This window comes from Acomys russatus, chromosome 26 (assembly GCF_903995435.1).
Source record: "Acomys russatus chromosome 26, mAcoRus1.1, whole genome shotgun sequence".
NCBI lineage: Eukaryota > Metazoa > Chordata > Mammalia > Rodentia > Muridae > Acomys > Acomys russatus.
The window spans coordinates 35081629-35105779 of record NC_067162.1 but is presented as its reverse complement, the minus strand read 5'-3'; the positions used below and the strand labels follow the sequence as shown (position 1 = coordinate 35105779).

At 44.4% G+C, this 24151-nt stretch overlaps 1 protein-coding gene across 1 annotated transcript in view; it reads right to left on the bottom strand.

Moving 5' to 3' along the window:
• Window positions 1-24151, bottom strand: part of Hydin (HYDIN axonemal central pair apparatus protein) — a 306967-nt gene that overhangs the window by 52252 nt on the left and 230564 nt on the right. Inside the window, exons 47-57 of the mRNA XM_051168753.1 lie at window positions 23703-23908; window positions 23325-23507; window positions 22328-22447; window positions 18980-19139; window positions 18705-18877; window positions 11788-11986; window positions 9004-9103; window positions 6566-6665; window positions 5411-5579; window positions 3486-3721; window positions 407-524 (exon numbers count right to left, since the gene is read on the bottom strand). Coding sequence (XP_051024710.1) covers window positions 407-524; window positions 3486-3721; window positions 5411-5579; window positions 6566-6665; window positions 9004-9103; window positions 11788-11986; window positions 18705-18877; window positions 18980-19139; window positions 22328-22447; window positions 23325-23507; window positions 23703-23908 — 1764 coding nt within the window. The remainder of the gene's footprint in view (window positions 1-406; window positions 525-3485; window positions 3722-5410; window positions 5580-6565; window positions 6666-9003; window positions 9104-11787; window positions 11987-18704; window positions 18878-18979; window positions 19140-22327; window positions 22448-23324; window positions 23508-23702; window positions 23909-24151) is intronic.

Here is a 24151-nt window from a genome sequence, read left to right as displayed (position 1 = left end):
ACTGGGAGTGGGCTTGGGGTCTCAGAAGCTCAAGCCAGGCCCTAGTGGCTCACTGTCTCTTCCTGCTGCCTGTCAACCAAGATATAGAGGTCTCAGCTCCTCCTCCAGCACCATGTCTGCCTGCATGCCACCATGATTCCTGCCATGATGATAATGGACAGTAAGCCAGCTCTAATGAAATGTTTTCCTTTGTAAGAGTTGCCATGGACATGGTGTCTCTTCACAGGAATGCAACCCTAACTAAGATATGCCTACAACTGCAACTCCAGGGGACCTGACACCCTCTCTGCTTCATCAGCATGTGCACTTATGTGCACCGATCCACACGCATACACAAAGTTTAAAAAAATTCTCTTACACTAAAGAAGTGTTCGTTGTGTTTCTGTGAGCAAGGAAGGATTCTCACCTGGTTTGCTATGTTCACGTCTTTCTGGACTGTGTCTGAGAACTTGGCCGTTTTGGTAGCCGCGGGCTTGAAGAGGCTCTCACTGTCTCGGGTTCTTGTGTGCCTTATGTGGCCGGCCCTGAGCAGAGAAGCAATGGTACAGCCTTAGGTTTCGGTGGGGACATGAAACACTACCTGCCTGCTTGAGGTCCTTTCTTCTAGGCTCTGGGGGGTAGGAGAGGGCTTTTCTTCGTCCAGGAAGGCATCAGAGTGGCAGTGTAGCTTTGTACTCACTGATTAAATTCACTGAACAGTTACAAGGAAGTGACATGGTGTATAAATCATAAGGACTTTGAAAATTACTTCAAGCAAGGTCCATGTGCTAAGGCTTTGTCCCAAGGATGACACTGTTTGGAAGGTCTTAGTTCACTGATAGTCCTTCAAAGGAGATTGGCCCCATCTTTTCCTTCTCTCCCTTGCTTTCTGATCTGAGGGGGACCAGTTTCTCTCTGTGTTGTATGCACTGGCCATAAAATACTGCCTTACTTTGGATCCAACTGACCATGGCTTGGACTTCCGCAACTAGGAGCCCAAACAACCCTTTTCTCCTTGTGAATTTATTATCTATGTTCTCCTGTTACAGTGATGGAAATCTGGCTAATGACAGCAATAGATAACAACAAAACATACAGAAAGCAAGTGAACTAATAGGCCTGGTGCCAGGCCTCTAATTTCAGCTTCCTGGAGAAGCTGAAGCAGGGGGATTGTGAATTGGAAGCTTGTCTGTGTGGCAAAGCAAGTTCTAGGCCAATCTTGACAATTTAATTAGACTCCATCTTAAAAGATAAATAAATAAAAATCAGGGTGTTGCTGAAGCTTACATAGAGTGTCCAGCTCATCCCTCAGCACCAGGCTCAGGAAGCAAGACCCTAAGTATTTGCATTCACAGCAAAGCACCGTTTTGGAAACTAGATATATAAAGTCTTTTACTTGGGGCTGGAGAGATGACTCAGGGGTCAAGAGCACTGGCTCCTCTTCCAGAGAACCTGGGTTCAATTCCCAGCACCTACAAGGCAGCCCACAACTGTCCATAACTCCAGTTCCAAGGAATCTGACACCCTCACACTGACATACATACAGGCAATGCACATTAAGTAAATAAATCTTAAAAAATAAGGTATTTTACCTAGTTTTATTTTATACACAAAAGGATAAATTTTGTCTCCATTATTCATGTTTATGATGTAAATAAAGGCTAGTATAAACAGTAGCTAGATACAGGCTTTGGAACTTCACTTGACTTGAAACCAGTGTACCCAATGGCTAGTTTTTTCAGAGAACACAGTATGTAGAGTGTGCAATTGTACTTAAGGTATATCAAATATATTTTGAAAACCTTATGTATGCACTTGTTTGATGACCATAACACACCCGAGGTTCAACTCCCTTGTGTATTTTGCATGAATTAGTGTATACGGAGCTGAAAAACAAATAAATAAACAAATTTAAAAATATTTAGCCAGGTGCAGCGGTGCACTCCTGCAATCCCAGCAGTTTGGGAGGCAGAGGCAGGCGGGTCTCTGAGCTTGAGGCCAGCCTGATCTGCAAAGTGAGTCCAGGACAGCCAAGTCTACACAGAGAAACCCTGCCTTTAAAAACAAAAATATTGTTTTAAATTTTATGTGCACAAGTGTTTTGCTTGCATGCATGTATGTGTATCATGTGCACGCATGATAGTCATGGATGCCAGAAGAGATTTTAGATTTGGAACTGGAATTGCATAGAGTTGTGAGCCACCATGTGGGTGCTAGAAACTGAACCCAGGTCCTCTGCAAGAACAGCAAGTGCTTTTAGCCACTGAAACATATCTTCAGCCTCCAAATTAAAATAAACTAAGATACAAAGAAAAATCACTGTACATATTACTAAGTCATTATGAAAGAAATTGTGAGGAGGTTGAAATTAAAATTGGAAGAAAGAGATTTTAGGCACTTTAACCCCAAATTTCTTAATATGTCCAAGCATATTAGTATATGTATATACTATATATACATAATTCTCTACAGTATAGAGAATTAGAGATGAAAACCCACAAAATGATTATAAGCAACGTGAGGAGTAGGCCTGTTTTTAAAACACCCAGAAAGTAAAAAATCAAGGTAGATGCATCTTGGGAACTGGTCAACCCATCTTTAAAATTTGTGTCCAATCAATGGGAGCCAAGAGCACTCAAAAGATTTGTAATTTTTGGTCTCTTTATAGAAGACACCCATTAAAGAACTGTAACTGCTACTGCTGAGGCAGCAGAGGTGACCAGGGTTCTCCACAGGGCGAAGGCAGGGGTGGTGCTTGCTGGGATGAAGGCATCATCCTGCTTTCTCTTGCCTGCATCTCAGGGTACCCTTTGCTAACCCCAAAGTGAAGTGTGGTTTAAGTCTTGTCTTGAGTTAGTTTCCTTTTGTAATCATCCCTCAGTACCTTCAGGATGAAAGAGAGGGCAATGACTTACTGGTGAGTCTTTTAGCACACCAGAAACACTAGGACAGAACCCAAAATGTCTGTCTGTCTGTCTGTCTATCTACACCAGAAACACTAGGACAGAATATAAAATCCAAAATATCTCGTCTCTGTCTCTGTCTGTCTGTCTCTCTCTGTCTCTCTCCCTCTCTCCCTCCCTCCCTCTCCCTCCCTCCCTTCCTCCATCCATCCTTCCATTAATTTTTGAGAGCCTCAAGTAGCCCAGGCTGGCCTAGAACTTGCAAGGAAGCCAAGGATGACAGAGGATTCTTCATCCTCTGCCTCTATTTTCTGAGTGCCGGAATTACAGGCATGCACTATCGCACACATCCAGAAGACTTTACATTTGTTCAGTTAAAACCTATCTTATGTTTGATGGCAGCTAGAAAATGTTTGAAATCTGATCAGAAAATGTGTTTCAGAACCAACCCTTACTGGTGCTTTCCCGCATAAACTTTCACGAGACGGTTCTAAACCTGAGTGTCTGCTTCAGTCCTGCAAGGGGACAGGGTCAATTTAGCTAGGTAAAGTGTGTCATAGCTCTTTGTAGAGTATAAGGCGCCAGGTCAATAGCTTGTCTTACATCTTCTTTTGATGAATTTGACTCTCCCCTGTCAGCCTGTAGAGGGCATATCTGAAGTCGGTTATGCCTTGGTTTTCTATGGTCAAGGTGGTGCTCTTCCTGGTACCGTAGATCAATGCCCCGAAATTGATGATGGAGGAGGGGCTGATGGTGAATTTGGAGTACACAGCGTTCACAGAAAATTTGATTGGGATGCTGGCAATGATTTCACTTTCTATGAGACTGGGATCAATAATCTAGAAAAGGAAGAAGGTTTGGGAAGATATTAGCCAGTGGTATAGCCATAGAATTTCCATTAGGGTCTTCTTGCCTGCTTTCATGACTGACACCTTCATGGAGGTGTGGCTGACCTTTGACCCATAGGACACATACAGCCAAAGAGAGTTATGAGTTTGCCCCAACATAAAACTATAAGCTTACTGAGATATGAAATAAAAAATAAATTTATTTTTTGAGAATGTCCTGCATGTCCATAATTTATTTCAGTCACATTCATCTACCACTTCCTCCTCCATCTCCTTTCAGACCTCCATCCACTTCCTAACTTCATGTTGTCTCTCTGTTTTAAATAACCCTTTGACTCCAGTTAGTGCTGGTCACATACATATGGGTGTGGGGCTATCCACTGTAGCATGGTCAATCAACCGGAAGTTGAACCTTGAAGAAAACTGACTCTCCCTCCCCTAGCATCCATTAACTGTCAATAGGTCCTCAGTTAGGGGTGGAGCGTATCTGCCCTTCCCTGCTCCCTGCTAGAATATTGGTTGGTTTGGTTTTGTGCAGGCAACCATAGCTGCTGTGCATTCATAACGAGAAGAAACACAAATGGCTGAGAAATATTTTAAAGAGTGTTCAACAGCTTTGGTTCCCAGGCAAATGGAAATTAAAAGTATTTTGAGATTTTTGTCTTACCTTAGTCAGAGTGGTTAAGGTTGGAAAAACAAAACAAAATAACACAAGCCACAAAACAAAAACAAAACTCCAATGAACAAGTGACAGCAAACATTGGTAAAGATATAGGAAGGAGGAGCCCGCATAGCTGTTGGTGGGAGTGCAAACTGATGTGGCCACTATGGAAATGAGTGTGAATGTCCTCAAAAGGCTGGTAATCGATCTATGATATGGCCCAGCTGTGCCACTCCTGGCCATGCACTCGATGGGCTCTCTATCTGCTAGAGCTACAAGCTCATCCGTGTTCAGTGCTGTTCTATTCACGATAGCCAGGAAACGGAACCAGCCTAGATGTCCTTCAGTTGATGAATGGACAATGAAAATGTACATACACATGATGGACTTTTATCCTGCTATAAAGAAAAAAATGAAATTTGCAGGTAAATGGATGGAACTGGAAGAAAATCATACTGAGTAAGATAATGCAGGTCCAGAAAGACAAATGTCATATACCCACTCATGGGTATTTTTGTGGGATTTTTATATTGCAGCTTGACAAGGTTTTTGAGTGTGAGAGGATGATGTCATGTTACAGTGTCAAAGGCTGGACATTTATACATTGTCTTCCTGCCTATTTTCATGGTGGAGAAGAGGAGACTCTCTTCCCTCCACTCTCCATATTACTGAATAAATAAGAGTATTAGCAGACACGGATATAGAGTTTCTACCGGCCAAATGTCGACATGTGGCAGCCGTGTGTGCTGCTTTCAGCTCTACTTGGGTTTTCATCAGACACAGATCCCTTGGTTCTTATGCATCTCAAAGCCTTGGGGGCAGTTTCCTGCCTCTCCTTTTCTGTTTCTGGTGACTCTCTCCACACCTCTGTCCTGACCTACCTGTGCCTGTCAGTTAGGACTGAACTCTGGTGCCGTTTCTTTGGTTGCCACCCAGGCTATCCTGCCTTCACCCCTTCTTTGCACCAGGATGCCTACAGTCCTGCCATCGAGTCAGCCTGCTCCTCTGAGCTCTCTTACCTGGCATCGCAGAACGGGATGGTACTCAATCTTCACTTCCTTTCTTGCTCGGAAGTATACCTGGACACTTGTGGGCTTATCTGTTGGGATCAGTGACCCCCTTTTGGGTATGACTGAGATCATGGAATTTAAATTTGTTGGAAAAATCCCTAAGGAGTCCACAGAGAAGCTGGAAGACAGGGGTAAAGAATCCATTTCAACCATTGTCCAGGGAACCCGTGATGCCAGAGAGGACAGTTTGATCTGTTGAGGGTGTGCCTGTCTCTGCCCTATGTAGCCATCATGCCAAGCAAAGTACACTATGCCTTTTTCTGTGTATGTATGAGCATGCATGTGTTTATTATCATATGTATGGACACACATATATGTTTAGGTGTGGAAGGTAAATACCAGGGGTCGTCCTGGGCCTATGCTGTTATTCACCTTTTCCTCTCCTTTCTCTTCTTCCTCCTCCTCCTTTTCCTCCTCCTCCCCCTCCCCTGCCCCCTTCCTCCTTCTTCCTGTCCCCTTCTTCCTGCCTCCTCCCCCCTCCTTCTCCTTCTTTCCTTCTTCAATAGGTGTTCTCAAACTCACTCTGAAGCCAGGGATGACTTTCCACTTCTGGACGTTCTGCCTCTACCTGCTGAGGTATGTGCTACTATACCCTGTTTACATGGTGCTGATGATCCAACTCAAGGCCTTGTGCATGCTAGTCAAGCACTTTACCAACTGAGCTACAGTCCTAGCCCCAGGTTTTTATATGCTTTTTTGTCTGTGCGCATGTATGTGCACGGTTCATGTGCATGAATGAGTATGTACATGCAGATAAGTGCGCATGTGCTGTGTGTGTGTAGGCCTGAGGTCACTGTTCGGGGTCTTCCTTGAGTGCTCTCCACCTTATAAGACAGGATCTCTTAGTGAACCCACTGCCTACCAGGTTAGCTAGACTGGCTGCCCAGAGAGCTCCAGAGATGCACCTCCTATGCTAGGGTTATGGACGCCTGGATTTTTGATGTGGGTACTGGGGATTTGAACTTAGGTCCTCACACTAATAGCAGGTACTTTGCTCACTGAGCCAGCTTCTGGTTTCTTTCTTTTTTTTTTTAAACCCAGACATATTCTTCTCATCGAGAGTGGCTGGGGATAGTTGCCCCAGCCCCATGGGATTCAGGTTACCTGAACACGATCTCATACTTCCCACGGTTCTTCAGTTGAAGGGGCTGCTTTACCTCCTCCATGACCTTCATGGTCCCAAAGTCCAGCCCTCCTTCAGCTCCTGTGGAGGCCAGGGTGTGGGGTAGGGGTGAGTGGGTAAGGAAGCCTGCGGAGGCCAGGGTGTGGGGTAGGGGTGAGTGGGTAAGGAAGCCTGCGGAGGCCAGGGCGTGGGGTAGGGGTGAGTGGGTAAGGAAGCCTGTGGAGGCCAGGGCATGGGGTAGGGGTGAGTGCATAAGGGAGCCAAAGCAGGGGCTTCCCCCGTAGGTTTACATGGCAAGTCATTCCACGGTGATGAATTTATAGAGTTTCTGTTTTGGGACCTCTGTGGCTGGAAACACCCGTTGTGACGAAGCCTCGAAGATAAACAAAAGCCTCCCAGTGCATCCGCATACCTCCCTTGAGATTCCACCGCAAAGGCCCACTGTCTTTTCATGACTATCGTTAGCTGAGCTCTCTAGGATCTTTGTTTATGCATCTTTGTCATTATTGTTTCTAATTATGTGTATGTATGTATGTGTGTCTACATGTGGGTATATATGCAGGTGAATGCAGAGGCCAGAGGGGGGGGAGAGAAAGAGAGAGAGAGAGAGAGAGAGAGACAGAGAGAGAGAGAGAGAGACAGAGAGAGAGAGAGACAGAGAGAGACAGAGAGACACAGAGACAGAGACAGAGACAGAGAGAGAAAGAGAGACAGAGAGAGACAGAGAGAGTTTTTACTTTTTGGCAGGGTTTCTCTGTGTAGCCATAGCAGTCCTTCTGTGGACCAAGCTAGCCTCGAACTCTCAGAGATCTGACTGCCTCTGCCTCCCGAGTGCTGGGATTAAATGTATGTGCCACAATGCCTGGCATGGTGTGTGGTCTTAATTGTGGAACCATCTCTCCAGCTGTCTAGGTTCCTATAAAATTAGTCTATTTTTTTTATTTCACATATGTCTGTACATTATATACAGTGGACCCCTTATAGGCCAGAAAAGGGCATTGGATCCCCTGAGAGTGGAGTTACAGGCAGTTGTGAGCTTCCAAGTAGGTATTGGGAATTGAACCTGGGTCCTCTGAAACATTAGTAAGTATCTTTAATTAACTTTCTGAGCCAAATGTTGAAACATTTACAGTTATCATATTGAAAAGGTACACTTTTGTTTTGTTTTACATTCCCTTGGATTAGTAAAACTTTTCATAAATTCAATCTTAGTGGTCTCTGAGATATAGCCATTTGGTAATTATCAAACCTAGTCCTACAGGAACATTGTTTTAATTTTTGACAGGCACCTTTCATTGTAATGTTGCAGTAAAGATCACTGGACGTTAAGACAATGGTGCTTGACTATCACATAGCTCTAATAATCTTGCTGAGAGAGACACATGCCTGGGAGGGCAGGTGTCAGGGAGAATCAGATGCCCAGGAGAGATACACAGCTCAGGCATTATGGCGGCGTGCTAGATGGAAGGTTTCAGGGTACCCATTCTCATCCCTGGGATCTGTGACTACATGACGAAGGGGACTTAAGGCGGCAGATGGACTTGAGGCTGGTGATCAGCTGCCTTTAAATGTGAAGCCAGACTTGGCTGATCCTGGAGGCCCAGCCTCACCACAAGTGGTCCTTATAAAAGCTGGGTGGCGGGGCTGATGCTGGAGGCCCAGCATCACCACAAGTGGTCCTTATAAAAGCCGGGTGGCGGGAACAGACAGCAGAAGGGCGAGAACCAGCATGAGAAGGACCCGGGCGCATATTGCCAGCTTTCAAGATGTAGGAAAGAAACATGGACCAAGGATGTGGGTGGCCCCAGGAGGCTGCAAAGCTTCAGGAAGGAATGCTTATCTGTCAGCACTCTGATATCCACCCAGTGAAACCCAGTGAGACCTGCTTTGAACTGACCTCAGGACTACATACATTGTGGGTTTTTTCTTTTTCTTTGATTCTTTTCCTTCCTTCCTTCCTTCCTTCCCTCCCTCCCTCCCTCTCTCTCCCTCCTCTTTCTCTCTCTCCTCTCTCTCTCTCTCTCTCTCTCTCTCTCTCTCTCTCTCTCTCTCTCTCTTTCTGAGACACGGTTTCTCATTAGGTAACCCAGGCTGGCCTTGAATTCAAGAACTTCCTGCCTCAGCTTCGTTAGTAGCTGGTGCTACTGATTTTGTGGCAGAAAGAGAAGCCGTGACTGTCAGCCTCTCAGAAGAGCTCTGAAGATTTAATACTTGTTATTGTCCACTGAGGACACTGTAATTTTTAGCGATGTTGCCAACATCACTCTAGGCTTGCATCACTATTACCCAAATTGTTCTCTCCCCCATCAACCCCACCACCATATTTACAGCACACAAGGGTCCCTCCACCAAGAACTCTACTACACAAGCAGAAACAATATATAAACACCCCACTCCCCCTTTCAAGGGCCCAACACACCTTTGGGGAAGGTGATGTCCAAAGCAATGTCATATGATTCTGCAAAGACCAAGATGTTTTCGATCTGAACAACACCAACAAGATTATCTGCATCTAAGACCTGCCAGGGAAAGGGAAGTTCTTCAGTGAAAGCTGAGACTCACAAAGTGTCCGGAGTCTGAAATATGTAACATGTAGTGGGAACTGGGCAGCAGAGACAGCGATGAAATGTTTCTGAAAACTTTAAAGCCAAATTTTTCTAATTTTATATTTTAAGTCATCTTGCTCTACTCATTTTATAAACTGGAACTAGTCTATTCTTAGTGACTCAATCTGTAGCACAAGGGCTAGATTTTTCATTTAAAATACATGCTTAATGTTTCTATTTGGAAAATTCACAGTATTTTAGATGTTTGAGTATGCCACCTTCAGCTCTGTGGTCTCTAGTAGCTCACTGACCCTGTCTGTTGCCATCACTGTTGAAGATCCCTCTGCAGTGCCCTGAGGGGTCATTGAGCTAGTGCCAGCTAGCAGGCCAGTCTAGTTCTGCCTACTGTTGACCCTGGACAGAAACCAGAAGGTGATAAAAGGTCCATTAGTCAAGGAAAGAGCTTCTAGGGTGATCCAACACTTTGGCATCTAGGTGGAGGCCTCTGCCATATTGCTGAAGATGGCGCCAGTTGAATAATGAAGCCACCAGTTTGCATTTCTTGTGCTTTGGGTGCAAAGGGAAATCTATAGCTGTCACTAAATTTAATATTAAAAATATTTTAAAATTATGTATATATGTGTGGGTATGTGCATGTGGGTGCAGATGCTCAGAGGCCGGAAGAGGGTGTTGGATCCCTGGAGTTGGAGTTTCAGGTGATCACAAACCATCCAACATGGGTGCTGGGAACAGAACTCTGTTCCTCTGTAAGAGCAGTAAGTGTTCCTAACCACGAAGTATCTCTTGGGCTCCCAACTCAATGGTTAACTCAGAATTTTTAGCTTTTCCTTCAAATTGCATTTGGCAATATAGTTGGATCTGTGGGTGGAGAACTCATGAGTACAGAGGTCTTCCTGTATCCTTCTAAAAGAGTGTAGGAGAAGACAGGTGGGAGACAGGCTTCTGATGATGGAGACAAAGGTTGGAGGGATGCAGGCACAAGCCAGGGCACACATTCATAAGCCCCAGAAACTAGAATGGACAAGGAAAGATTCTACCCTGGAGCCTTCAGAGGGAGTGCAGACCTGCCATCTTGATTTCAGATTTCTGGTCTTTAGAATTATGAGAGAGGAAGGTCTTTTGTTTTGAGTCACTCAGTTTGAGGTGATTTGTCACAGTGGTCCTAGGAAACTAAGACAGATGGTCAATATGTCAGGAGAGATCCTGCTTGATAGAGTTCCCATACCAAAGTTGGCAAACAGAATGGCAGGAGAAAGGAGTGGGGCTCTCAAAGGTAGATGCTGCTGCATGGGTCCTGTCTGAGTTAGGCAACTCTTATAAAAGAAAACATTTCATTGGGGCTGCTTTAGAGTTTCAGAGGTTTAGTCCCATTATCATCATGGTGGGAAACATGGCAGAGGACAGACAGACATGGTGCTGGAGAAGGAGCTGAGAGTTCTACATCTTGATCTACAGGCAGCATAGGAAGACTGTGTGTCACATTGGGCATAACTTGAGCATATACACCCCCACAGTGACACACTTCCTCCAACAAGGCCACACCTACTCCAATGAGGCCACACCTCCTAATAGTGCCACTCCCTATGGCCAAGCAATCAAATACACCAGAATCTATGGGGGGCATATTTGTTCAAACCAATAGAGTGACATACACAAGTGATCCCTTTAGTGGGATATAAGTTAAGCCCGCTTGAGGTTGCATTGGTTAGCAGATCTTCAAGCAGGTTGATTGAAAGTGATGCTGGAGAGGGCCAGGCATAATTCTTGCTGCTGAGAGAGGATAGTAAGGTGCCCTGAGAAGGGTGAGCAACGTCATCTGACCAACATTGCAAAGATCCTTGTGGACACTTGTGAGGAACAAGGAGGAGAGGCAGACGTCCACATGAGAGATACTCCATGTGGCATGGATGAGGGTGGTGCCCTCATCATGTACACCAAGATGCCAATTGGAAAGAGATACCTTTGGAGGTAGAACTAGCAAGGACTGTTGGGAGGACTGGATTAAAAGGAACCCCATCAGGGCAAGTGGGGGCATTAAGATGATTGTCAGGTGCTAGTTGGGAGCAACGGGTGAAGGTAATAGTAACCAAAACAAAAATCTGATAGGTGACCTGGTTTGGACTATGAAATAAGGAATGTAATGTTTACTTAGATACAGTAACATCATTCATTCATTCCACGTTGAGAGTATTCAGTTTTTGGAAGTAAGAACTCAGCTCTGAGTGACACTGCCTTTATTGAGCTCGTATTGTATGCAGTGCAAGATATCAGTGGCTGGAGTCAGAAAACGGGGATCAGATGGAGGTATTTAACAAGGAGAACTCCTCTCTCTCTCTCTCTCTCTCTCTCTCTCTCTCTCTCTGTCTCCCCTCTCCCTATCTCTGTCTGTCTGTCTGTCTCTTTCTCTCTCTCCTCTCTACCCCCTCTCTTTCTCTCTCCTTTCCTTTCCCTCTCTCTCCCTTTCCCTCTCTCTCTGTCTCTCTCTGTGTATCTGTCTCTTTCTCCTCTCCTCTCTCTCCTTTCTCTCTCCTCTCTCTCTGCGCTCTCTCCCTCCTTCTCTCTCCCTTCCTCCCTCCCCTCTTCTCTCATGCAGTGTATATTTTGATTATCAAGTCTACAGGGATGTCATTTCTCACCTCAACCCGAATGGCCTTCTTGATGTTGGTAGGTTTGGTGGGATGGAAGTACACCTGTATTGCAAACTCTCCCTTGGGTGGGATGATGCCCTGCATCAAGGACACGGTGAAGTCTTCGCCTAGGTGCTCCAGGCTGGTGATCCGCCAGGCCACAGAGAGTGGTGTGATATTGCGGAAAATTACCGTCTTGGATTCTCTTCTGCAGAAACCAAAAGAAACTTGATCAGGTTTAAATGCATTTTTCAAATGTCAGTTTCTCTGCTTTTTTTTTTTCTTCATTAAATTATATAATAGGGGGAAGAATCAGTAGCTTTTATTTTAGTTTTTTTTTTGAGACTGAGTCTCATTTGTAGCCCTGGATGGCCTGGGACTTGCTATTCAGATCAGGCTGGCCTTGAACTCACAGAGATCCACTTGCCTTTGTCTCTGCAGGGGTTAAAGATATGTACTGTCACTCTTGGCCCCACACTTTCTCTTTTGAGGGTTGTTGTGTAAACATTCCTTAACTTTCTTTGCCTTGTTTTACTTAAGCTGCTTAGCTCATAAGGGATGGGCAACTTTCCATGATCTTAATTTTTTTTCCCCCATGAACGAGCTCACTCTCTCAAATGATCTCAAATTAACGCCATTTAAAATTTAGAGAAAAATTGTGAGAATCCCTCTTTATCCAGTTGATTTCGCCTTCCTTGTAGCCACACATTCTCTCTTCCTTATAACTCTTAGAACCATTTGAAATGAAACTGCAGCTAACTGTACCTTCAAACCACACACATTTTCTAAGAATGAGAACACTCACAAGCCAAGGGTTTCCGCCATCATAAGGACTGTTATTTGGACTGTAGTCCACGGTCAATTTCCATCTTTGTTGGATTGCTTGCCAGCCCCTCTTTATTTTTCCCAGCCAAGGAACCAGCCCACAGTCATGTATGGCATGTAATTGTCATGCCTCTTTGGAAAACATCTTCTACCTTCCCTTAGGTATCTTGGCTCTGACATTTTGGGGAGCACAGGTCAGTTTATTTGTTGGCTCATGCATGAGTTGGGTGGTCTAATGCTTCTGGTGCTAATATCTTTTGGAGGGAAATGAGTTGTGAGCTGCGTCCTTTTTACTATACTGGGTCAGGAGATCCCTTAGCGCTGTTTGTTCTGATTGTAGTTTGATGCCTTGGTTAAGGTAAGGCTCACCTGAACTTTCCACCATGTATTTTTTTTTCCTTTTTAATTAACACTTTCTGAGGAGGTACTTTGAGAATATACCTTGTTTATTGTATTGATACAGGACCTTAAATTTTCCCAGGTTATCCTTGAATTCACTATTTAGTTGAGGATGACCTTGAACTCCTGATCTTTTTGCCTCCACTTATCAATTACCAGGACTACAGGCTGTATCACCCACCACACCTGGATAAATGCCCTGTTCTTAGCCAAACAGTCACACACTAGTTTTATCATCCATCCAACATTTTCTAAACCATCAGTCTTTCTATACTTAGTCGGTATTTTGTTATTAAGAAAGTCATTTCATTCTCTCATCTATTTATTCATCTATTTATGCCTGTTGAGTTATTATGCTCATTCAATATGTTGAACATCAGTGGTTCTCAGCCTGTGGATCATGACCACTTTTGGGGTCAAATGCTCCTTTCTCAGGGAAACACAGATGTTTACATTACGACTCATAACAGTAGCAAAGTTATAGTTATGAGGTAGCAAAAAACATAATTTTGTGGTTGAGGGTCACCACAACTGTATTAAAGCATTAGGAAAATTGAGAACCATTGTGATAGACCATTATATTATAGCGTTATTTTATTTTGACCTTCAAAGTGTCCCAGGACATAGTTGGCTCATATGTCCTGTTATGTGCCCACAATTCTTTAAGTTCTTTACGGTGCAACAAAAATGTTTCCAGATCATCTGGAGCTTCCTCCCTCTACTTCACCTGCTTCAGGTCCAGAAAAATCATTTTGCCAAGGATCCTTGCCATTGACTGGAGGATGATATTTAGATGCCAAGATCTTGATGTTGGGGTTCTTGTTGCTACTGGTGTACCACTGTTTCCAAGCCCTCCTAGATGACAGAGCTAGGGAATCTGTTTATGTTTCTATACATATCTGTATACTAAAAACCAGGAGTTTGTTCCTGATACCTCTAATAACACTTCAACAAGAAGATACACGTAAAAAGGTGCATGCATGTGTGCGCATGTGCGCGCATGCATATGTGCAATGGTTCACTTGTGGTAGTCATAGGATAACTTGTGGGAGTCTGTTCTTTCTTTCTACTACATGGGACCTTGGGATCAAACCCAGAGTGTTAGCTTGGTGGTAAGTGCCTTCATCTGTTGTGCCATCTTGCTGGCCCAGCAGATACATTTAAATCTCCTTTCTCCAACAACGAGAAAGCTGTCTGCAATTTAATTATGCTATGGTTAGAAAATACACTCTAGATGATTTCATTAAGTTGAAATTTAATGAGCCTTTTTTTATGGCTTGGCACCATATGTTTTTTGTGTGATTAAAATAAATATGCATTTTATAGTGGATAGGCACTCAAACAACTGTAAAGAGAATGCTGGAAGGAAACTTTTAGTCTGAGGAGAAAAATAAATACACTCAAGACATCACATGTTATAAACACATGATTCTAAGCCAGCTAATCAAAAGAAGTCTAAAGAAAAGAACAAAGTTAAAAACCCAGAAATACACATAGTTCAATAATAACTCTTTTTATTTAATTAATTTATTCAGATTACAGCTAAATTGTTATCCCAACACTTGTATCTTCCCATTCCTCCCTCCCTCCCGCTTTCACCCTATTCCCCTCCCCTAGGCCTAAGACCGAGGGGGACCTCCTCCCCCACTATATGGTTATAGGCTATCAAGTCTCATCTTAGTAGCCTGCTTATTCTTTCTTTGAGTGCCATCAGGCCTCTCCACAAAGGGAAGGTGGTCAAATGTGGGGCACCAGCGTTCATGTCAGAGTCAGTCCCCGCTCTCTACATAACTGAGGAGAATGTCCTGTTCATTGGTTAGATCAGAGTAGGGATTCGATGTTTACTACTTGTATTGTCCTTGGTTAGTGCAGTAGTTTGAGCAGATCCCCCTGGGCCCCGATCCACCCATCATGATGTTCTTCTTGTAGGTTTCTAGGGCCCTCTGGGTCCTTCTATTTCCCCATCTCCTGTATTTCTCTTTCAATAATAACTCTTAATATTAGCGATCTCAATTTCCAAATGAAAAGACAGAGACCAGCAGATTAGATTAGAAAACAGTATCCATATCTTTGCTGCTTCCAAGAAACAGACCTCACAAGAAAAAGACACGGCCTTACAATTAAAGAATAGAAAAAGGTATTCTAAGAAATGGAAACTGAGAAACAAGCAGGCATAACTATTCTGATATCTGACAAAACAGACTTCAAATCAAAGATAAGGAAGATCACGAGATACTCATTAAAGAAAAAAAAACCCACCAAGAAGATATTACAGTTCTGAACAGACCCAGAGAGGCTAAGTAATAAGGGGGGGCTCTCAAGAAGGGGTGCATGCATCTCCCTAGGAAGGGGAAATAGAATAGATATTGTGGGTGGACTGGGGGGAGGAACAGGAGGATGGAGGGAGAGAGTACTGGGAGAGACAACTGAAACTGGGAGGCATCTCAGGGACCAACTGGACACATAGTGCAGTGGAAACTCCCAGGAATCTATGAGGGTGACCCCAGCTAAGATTCCTAGTATAGGGGAACATGGAGATGGAACTGGCCATCTCCTGTAACCAGTCAGAACTTCCGGTGGAGGGATTGGGACACTAACCCAGCCACAAAACCTTAGAACTACAATTTGTCCTGCCAGCAAGATGTGCTGCAGGTTCACTGTGGCACAGAAATTGTGAGAATGGCTACCCAATGTCTGGTCCAGCTTGAGACTCAGGTCATGAGAGGGATCCTACCCTTGGCACTGCCTGGAGGGCCAGGAACTAGAGGCTGGATAGCCAAGAGACTTATGATAGAACTAAACTAAACATAACTGCTCCCCCCAAGCTAAATGAGATGATTTCTGCTATCCTCATAGATAGGAATTATCTAGCACAATCATCTTCAGAGAGGCTTCATCCAGCAACTGATGGGAGCAGATGCAGAGACCCAGAGCCAAACATTAGGCGGTGCTCAGGGAACCCTGTGGAAGATGGGGAGGAAGGATTGTAGGATCGGGGGTGGGGGGTAGGGTAGGGTGGGTCAAGGACACCACAAGAAAACCCACAGAATCAACTAAGAACTGGACAACACCCTTGGGCTGGATAGGTCTTAGAAAGGCCTTGGATAGGCCTTGGAGGAGAGTCTAATACATTTTTTTCCCCTGGTAAGTTGACATAGCAAACTGTCTCTTATGTTCTTATCCCTATTCCTACAGATGACTGCGTCTCTTAGCCTATGTCAGAGAAGTTTCTTTTTGCAGCAGATAGAAATTAATACAGAGATCCACAATTGGTCATCATTCAGAGAGTAAAAGACTGTAGGCTGCTCATCTATAAGTGTGACATCTCTACCACACTGTTCCCTACAAGGCTGAGGGCTAATCTCAGAAGATGTGGGTAGAGAGATTAGAAGAAGACGACACAGTGGCTATCAGTCCAGTACTGGCTAGATGCAACAGTGCTAAGCACACATGAGCTCTTAGGTGCCGTGGCTATATGCATAATTGCTGCGCAAGATTAAGCCAGTCAAGATCCCAGCAAGGATGGGGAGGGGCCATATCAAGCCCCACCCTTACCTAGGACCTTTTGTCAACTGATGGCTTCTGGGAAAGATAAAGTCCGTGTTCTTCAGGAATGCAGTTGTTGAAAGGCTACACCCGTGCACGGATGGCCAGCACTAAGTGGACTCAGTAGGTCTATGCCCAGAGCACTTGAAGTTTGGGAGGAAGAAGTGGTGGTAAAGATGGGGACAAATTGGAGTGGAGAAAACAGGGGTGTGGGTTTGTTAAAAATACATTATATAGCCAGGCGTGGTGGCGCACGCCTTTAATCCCAGCACTCGGGAGGCAGAGGCAGGCAGATCTTGTGAGTTTGAGGCCAGCCTGGTCTACAGAGCAAGTCCAGGACAGCCAAGGCTTCACAGAGAAACCCTGTCTCAAAAAACCAAAACCAAACCAAACCAAAAAAACCCCATTATATACACATATGAAATTCTCAATAAAATTAGAATAAAATACATTTAATTATATTAAAGCAGTTAATAGTTGTGTTCAGACTGTCCATCTTGAGTTTTTGACTCATTATTCTCTTAGTCTTTCAGGAAAGGGTATTAATATATTTCCAACCATAGCCACAGCCTTATAATATTCATTGTCTTAGTACTAATTTGTGTGCCTCAGAGCTCAGCTAGTAGACACATGTATTTTGGTGATTATATTTCCCCCCTTTTAATTTTAATTTGTTAGTTTTTTGAGATAGGGGTTCTCTGTGTTATCTTAGCTGTCCTAGACTCATTCTGTAGACCAGGCTGGCCTCGAACTCATAGTGATCTGCCTGGCTCTGCCTCCCAAGTGCTGGGATTAAAAGTGTGTGCCACCTTGCCCGGCTACTTATATTTTCCCTTCTTAACATCTTAAAACATGTCCTGTTCGTGTTTTCATTCCTTCTTTTTTTTTTTTTCTGCTCTCTTTTCCTGTATTTCTAATTTAATCAAGCCATTCTTCAATATACTGTATTATTTCTTTTAATGGCTTTTAGTTATGCTACTATGAGGAATGGGTTAAAGATCCTGGATCTGTCTTGTGATCCACTTTCCTGCCAGTTCTCAGAGACGATTCTGAGGAATGAATGAGGGCAGGTGACTTGGTGCAATCTTCCTGTAAATCTGATATCAGTCAGAAAATCACCCTCATATTTGGAATGTTGACAATGTCCCTAATTTAGGACTCTTTGTATAAGTAAACGTAGGCAGGGTTTCTCTGTGTAAACCTGACTGACTTGTTCTGTAATTCTCTCTGTAGACCAGGCTGGCCTCTAACTCAGAGACCCACCTGCCTCTGCTCCAGAGTGAGGGAAGTGAGGGATCATAAAAGATGCCCTGGAAACCTTTCTTTCTCTGTTTTGTCTTCATCTTTGAAATAAGTATCTGTTTTAGTTTGTTTTCTGTTTCTGTGATATAGACACAATTACCCAAAACAACCTGGAGGTGAGAGGTGTTATTCCATCTTATAACTCCCTTGAGAGAAGTCAGGGCAGGGACCTGGAGGAAAGAACTGAGGTGGAAGACTATGGGGGAGTGCTGCTTACTCATTTGCTCCTCATGGCTTCCTCAGGCTTTTTTCTCACAGAACCCAGGACCACCTGCCCAGGGTGGCAGTGCCCATAGTGAGCTGGGCACCCCCACATCAGTCATTGATCGAGAGAAATGCCCCGTAGACTTGTCTGTGGGCCAATGAGATATAGGCGTTTTCTCAATAGAGGTTCCTTATTCCTAAATGACTCTAGCTTGTAGCAAGCTGGCTGGGACAGCTTGATGCTGCCTATTTGTGAGCAGTCTGATTTGGTGATCCAGCCCTGAGTGGCAGTGTGTTATTACCATTTTGGTGGCCATTCCTGCATTACAAGTAATTCAAAAGAATTATGAAGAAAACTGACATTAGACAGAAATTCAGAGCTTATGAAAAATTGAAATATATGGGTAAACAGACTATCTTTGAGTCTTCTTGTTTTAACTGAAAGGGCTGGGGGGGGGGGGGGGATGGAAGCTGAGTGACAGAGTTGTTTGCCTACCATGTGTGAGGCTCTGAGTTGGAGTTCAATTCCTAATGACATGTACACAAACAAACCCAAGAAACAGACAACAAACCTCAAAAGCCAGTCGACCACCTGAGAGCCAGGTGTTCTTGAAGGCCCCCTCTTGGCCTGAGTTATCTAGAGCACTCACCTATGAAGCAAAAGTCGGTCAAAATGTATTTGCCTGGGCTCCACATCAATTTCTGGGCGAATTCCTTGGCAGTGTAACTTAAAGATGGCTGGCTCTGGGTTCTCCTTGATGCAGCAGACAATGCTGTCTTCAAAGACGCCAGTTGCAGTAGGGTAGGCCCATACATTTAGTATCTGACGGAAGAGTCAAAGGAAAGCTCATTTAACACTGCACATGACAGGTCTTGACTTTCCCAAAGATGCCTCCCCCAGAAGACTTTCCCTCTTTGATTGTACCTGCTTTTCGTTTGGTTTCAGAGTCATGTTGTTGGGCTCTAGGAAGTAGGTGTTTGCTTTCACATCATTCTGAAAACAGAAGTATGCCTCTACCACCATTGGAGAGTCGTTCATTATTGTCAGCGTCTCCATGTTGCCAGGGAACAAGGATGACTTGTACCTGGAGGTGGATGGGAGTGGGGATGCGATTGTGAGGCCTGAGTGAGAATTCAGGTATCAAAGGAGCCTGTGAGGTGCAATGGAAAGTGAGAGGGCAGCGTGACTGTGCCGAGGCAGTGGGATGTTGTCTTAAGACCATGGCATCTGTGGCTGCTCACTTGCCTCTGACAATACTGTACTGTGACTTGACCCAAGAAGCCTTGGTCTTCTTACCTCTAAGACAGGGTGACGGCATTGCTTAAGGTTGACTGGTATCAAAAGGAGGCTGTAAACTTGAAGCTCTTAGAACTAGCGGAAATATTAAATGCCCTACGAATTGTAGCTGTTCTTAGATCTTAGCAAAGAACTCTGAGAAAAGTGACCATGTCTCCTTGCATTCCCTTGAGAGATTAGCATTTGGGTCACCTGGTATTTGACATCTGTCTTAGAGATGATCTCATTCACCTTTTTCTACAACACCCGCATAGCCTGGTTCTGCTCTGACATGAATTTATCTGGCCTTGGACTAGTTTGCTTCTGCTTCGTAATGCCTTTGGAGGGATCTGTAGAGGTAAGCACTGGGGCTGTTGGAAGACATTTTATTAATGGCAATGAACAGAAAAGGAACCACTGAAGAAAGCTGAGGGAATTAAGAGATACATGAGCAGGCTGTGACGGAGGGTGGGAGGAGGGAGAAGGACAGAGTCCAATCAGAGTACCAGGGTCAGGCAACTCTTTGTGAGTAACTGGACAAGGGGAGGTGACCTCAACATCTAACCCATCACTGTCACAAGATGCTAAAGAGTTCTTGATTCTAACCCAGGTAGTTTCCACAAACCCGTGAGGTGGACACCTTTTGTCTGCCCATTATTTTTGCTGACAAGGCCTCAGCAAAGTTTGAATGAATAAGTGAATGGAATTTGCATTGGGTCTTGTTTTGGAACATAATAATCCCAGTGCTTCCCAACACACACACACACACACACACACACACACACACACACACACACACACACACACACTTCTGTGAACAACCATCATTTATCTGATTGCCACGGCTGGACTTTTTTGTATGCCACGTCCATCAACCGGGGCCTCTCGAAGTCTCCCTCCTAAGCTCTTTGGCTAGGTCTTAAAAGTCTTGGCCGTCATCAACATCTTTATCTCACTTTCTAGTCCAGCTCCTCAGAAAATAAACTAGAGGAGTAAAAAAAAAAAAAAAAAAAAAAATGGGGGTGGGGGAACCCCACCAAGCACCAAGGAGGCACAAAATAAACACTGTATGTACCACAGGAAGTGGGGGTTGGATGGGGACCTAAGTCCTTTTGTCATCTCAATTCTTTGGCTGTGTATTAAAAATTTTGAATAAGTTAAAAAAAATAGTACCACTAAAATTATGATAATCAACTTCATCTAGGACCCCGATTCTGCTTGTCTGCTTAGTAGTCTTCACCTGTTCCTTTAACATACTCGCCTCCCCTTTCCTCCCCATTGCCTGAGTCAGGCTCTCAGTCAGCTCAGCCTTTAAAAGAAAAATTCGATATTATAATACAGTTACCACATTCATCCTTTCCGTGTACTACCTACCTCTAAACCCTTCCATAATACCCCTCTTTGCTCTCAAGTTCATGACCTCTTTTTTCATTGATTATTGTTACATGCCTCTATGTATACACACATATTTGGCATTGGATAACCAACTGATATGGTCTTCCCTGGGGAAAACTCTCTTCCACTCTCAGCATTCCTTAACCACCTATAGTTCTTGGTGGTGGTTGAAGCCTCACGGGCTTTTCATCATCGGCATGTCTACTGGTACTGCGTTTGCTCAGCTCATGGCTGGGTATTCCTATTGGTGAGACCTTACGTAGTTCAGCTTTGAATCCCATGTGTAGCCAAAGATGACTCTGCATTTCTGATTCTCTTGCCTCCACTAAGCTTCACAGAGGCTGAGCGTCAGATTGATGGTATCTAGCTGCGAGGGACTTTCTAGATTTAGTTAATTGAGATGGAAAGACCAACCCTAAATATGGGCAGCATGATTCCATTGCCTGCTAAGTCCTGTGCTGAGTAAAACGGAGAAAGCCAGCTGGCCGAACACAAGGGCTCAGCTCTCTAAACAAATGCTCTTCATGTTGTCTCTACCTCATCTTAAACATCCTTCACTTTCTCTCAGGAAAATGACCTCAAATTGTCGTGGAGCAAATAAGCATACTTGTTCCTTAAGTTACACCTAATACCTGCAATTATATCTTCACCCAAAGCTATCTCATCTTCCTTCATCCTGGTATAAGATAGTGTTTCCTCCTCCTGGCAAAGGCCAGCTTCCCACATCCAGTTGTCTATTCTCAGAGAGCTATGCTACTGATGATGGGCCTGACTTGACTCTCTCTCTTCCTACTTCCTCTTGGAACGCAGATAGCACAAGAACATAAATATTCAACCAGGCTTCCCATCTTTCCCCCATCCTTGACTCTCCCATCGTCCCTCCTCATGGCCAAATTTTTCCCAAGAGTTATTTTCACACCTATCTCTATTCTCTTCCTTCTCATTGACTCCTCAACCCATTTAACTTGGGCATAATTCCCAGAGATCTCCCAGAAGGTCTGTTGCTAAGTGGCCCCATCCCACCCTGAACTCCACGTGGTTGAGCCCAGTGATGCCTGCCCTTTCATCTTCCTGCCTTCTTTGTAACATTTGACATAGCTGATTCTTTCTTCTGCTTTCCTCTAAGAACTCTGGCCCTCTTTCTGGTGGCTATTGTGGACTCCTCTTGTGTATGGAGAAGTTCTTTGTGGCATCATCCTCTGCCTTTTTCTTCTGACTCCATGCTGCTCATCTTCGTGTCATGTTGTCTATGTTCATGGCTTTTGTCATCTTGAGGACAGAACTCTCTTGTGAGAACCCAAGCCATATTATTCTACTCTAGAGATATATTCTAATCAACTTGGACTTGATTTATCCCAAAGTGTAGTCTTGATTCTACATTTCCAAAGCCTGGTCTCCTTCTAGGCTTTCCCACTAGGGAGAGTGGAAACTGAGTCACTTGAGTATCAAAGCAGAAACTTGAGACAGGAAAATCCAATTCTCCTGGTTAGGAGCTCGGGGCAGTGTCAAGAAAAGCCATGTTTACATAAGAACTCTAGTTGTAGTATTTGTGAACTCAACCCAGAAATCTGCAATTGGCTTTGAAGTAACATAAACACTTACTTGTCTCTTGGCTTTCCACAAAGCAGTGGCCCAAAGTAAAATCTCTCCAGGCTCATCACATACTTCTTAAAGACGACTTCAGTTAGCTTCATTTCTTTCTTCCTCTGAGGGAACACCACTCTGAACACAGGGGAGGAAGAGGTAAAAATGAAGATATACGCAAATGGAGGTTCAGCACTGTCACATGGTGTGTGCTATGAACCGAACACCCCCTGGTCGATGGGATCTCTGTGGGAGCTTTATCCCCAGCTTTCTAAGAGAAGATGGCATGGTTTGAACTCGAGAACAAGTCAGCTGGCACCGAGCTGGATGGACAGCTTACCCCAGAATACCCACATAAGAAAAATCCACAAGAATCTCTAGGACAAACTATGACAATAGTTCTGGTGGATATATTAATGAGCTTCTCACTTTCTTGGTAAGAATTACAAAAAAGGACAAGCTACAGAAGAGGCCCCTCTCTCCAGTGGGGAGTCACCTTGTGAGCTTGCTCACCCAGGTGCCTTTGTGTGTGAGACCTACACTGCACAGTGGTGTTCAGTGGCTCAGAGAAAAGCCACCCACGGAGGTTCACACATACGCTCATCTCACAGGATGACAAATCCCAGAGTAAAAGTAAAAGGGTTTTGACTCTGCTTAATAGTTAAATATGCAGACTCACTTGCCAGAAGATGACATGTTTTTTCTCTTTTATTTTAATTTAATGTTTATTCTGTTTCAGCCTGGGAATACTTTGTAGTATCCGTCATCTATGTTGTCCTTATTTTAAGGTCTGATACAAGAAGGTCTGGGATGTGTTCCAAGTCCAGTGGTATTGTTATTATTATTGGTATAATAGTAATTAATTATGTGTGTGTGTTGGCAGCAAGTGCCTTTATCTGTTGAGCATTTCCACTGGGCCCCACGTTTTATTAATATCTACCTTGTTCAAAGTACCTTGGGGTAGAGGGACTGAAAAAACCATATTTTTTGGTTTTTGAAAATGAAATACACTTACTTCGGGTCTTTGCAGATATATGGGTAGGTGCAGACTCCACGGCAGTAGAGCTGGTACTGGCGGCGTGTCCCAAGGAGCTCGAAATTAAACGTTTGGTCAAAGTTGCCAAGTTCAGTGGAGGAGAAGTGCACTCTCAAGGTCACCTCTCCATTGGGAGGCACAATCCACCGGAAGTGATTCAGCCTGAAACGACCACACAGGCTTTTATAGTAACCGTGCTCCCAGTGGAGAGACTAGGAGAGCTGCCTGTATGGCTGGGGTTAGGCATGGCAGGCCATAAGGCCTCACGTGACAGTCTTGCACCTCTCTGATGGTGTGACAGCCATGCTGCCAACTTCGGGCTTCGTCCTCCCTCTCCCTAGCTGCTGCAAAGCCTACCTGGTGAACTTCTCTTGGGAGTGTTCCCCTTCAAAGCTCTGGTCTATGTCAGACATGGGAGCAGTGGTCCCTGACGGTCCCCCAGAGAGGCCTTTCCTGCTGAAGTTTGAGCGCCGTTTCTCCTTCTGAGTCTCACGAGCTTGTTCGGATTTTTCTTTCGTTTTCTGCTTGCTCCCCTTAGATGGAGAGGCCTGTTCCTCTTGGACCTTAATTTAAAAATGAGCACAAAAGCTTAAATACTTCCGGCACACAGCAAAGGCAGAGGTGCCTATTAGCATGTCTGAAATCTGGGTGGGGAGCAGCAGGGCTCAGCCTCTGGGGAACAGTAGGGCCAGCTTCATGGATTAGTGACAAGACCAGTGTCTCTCTGGGTGCTCTGTCCCCTGAGGAGGAAGTAGGATCCCTACAGCAATCTTGACGCTGACAGCGAGCATATGGAATAGATGGCG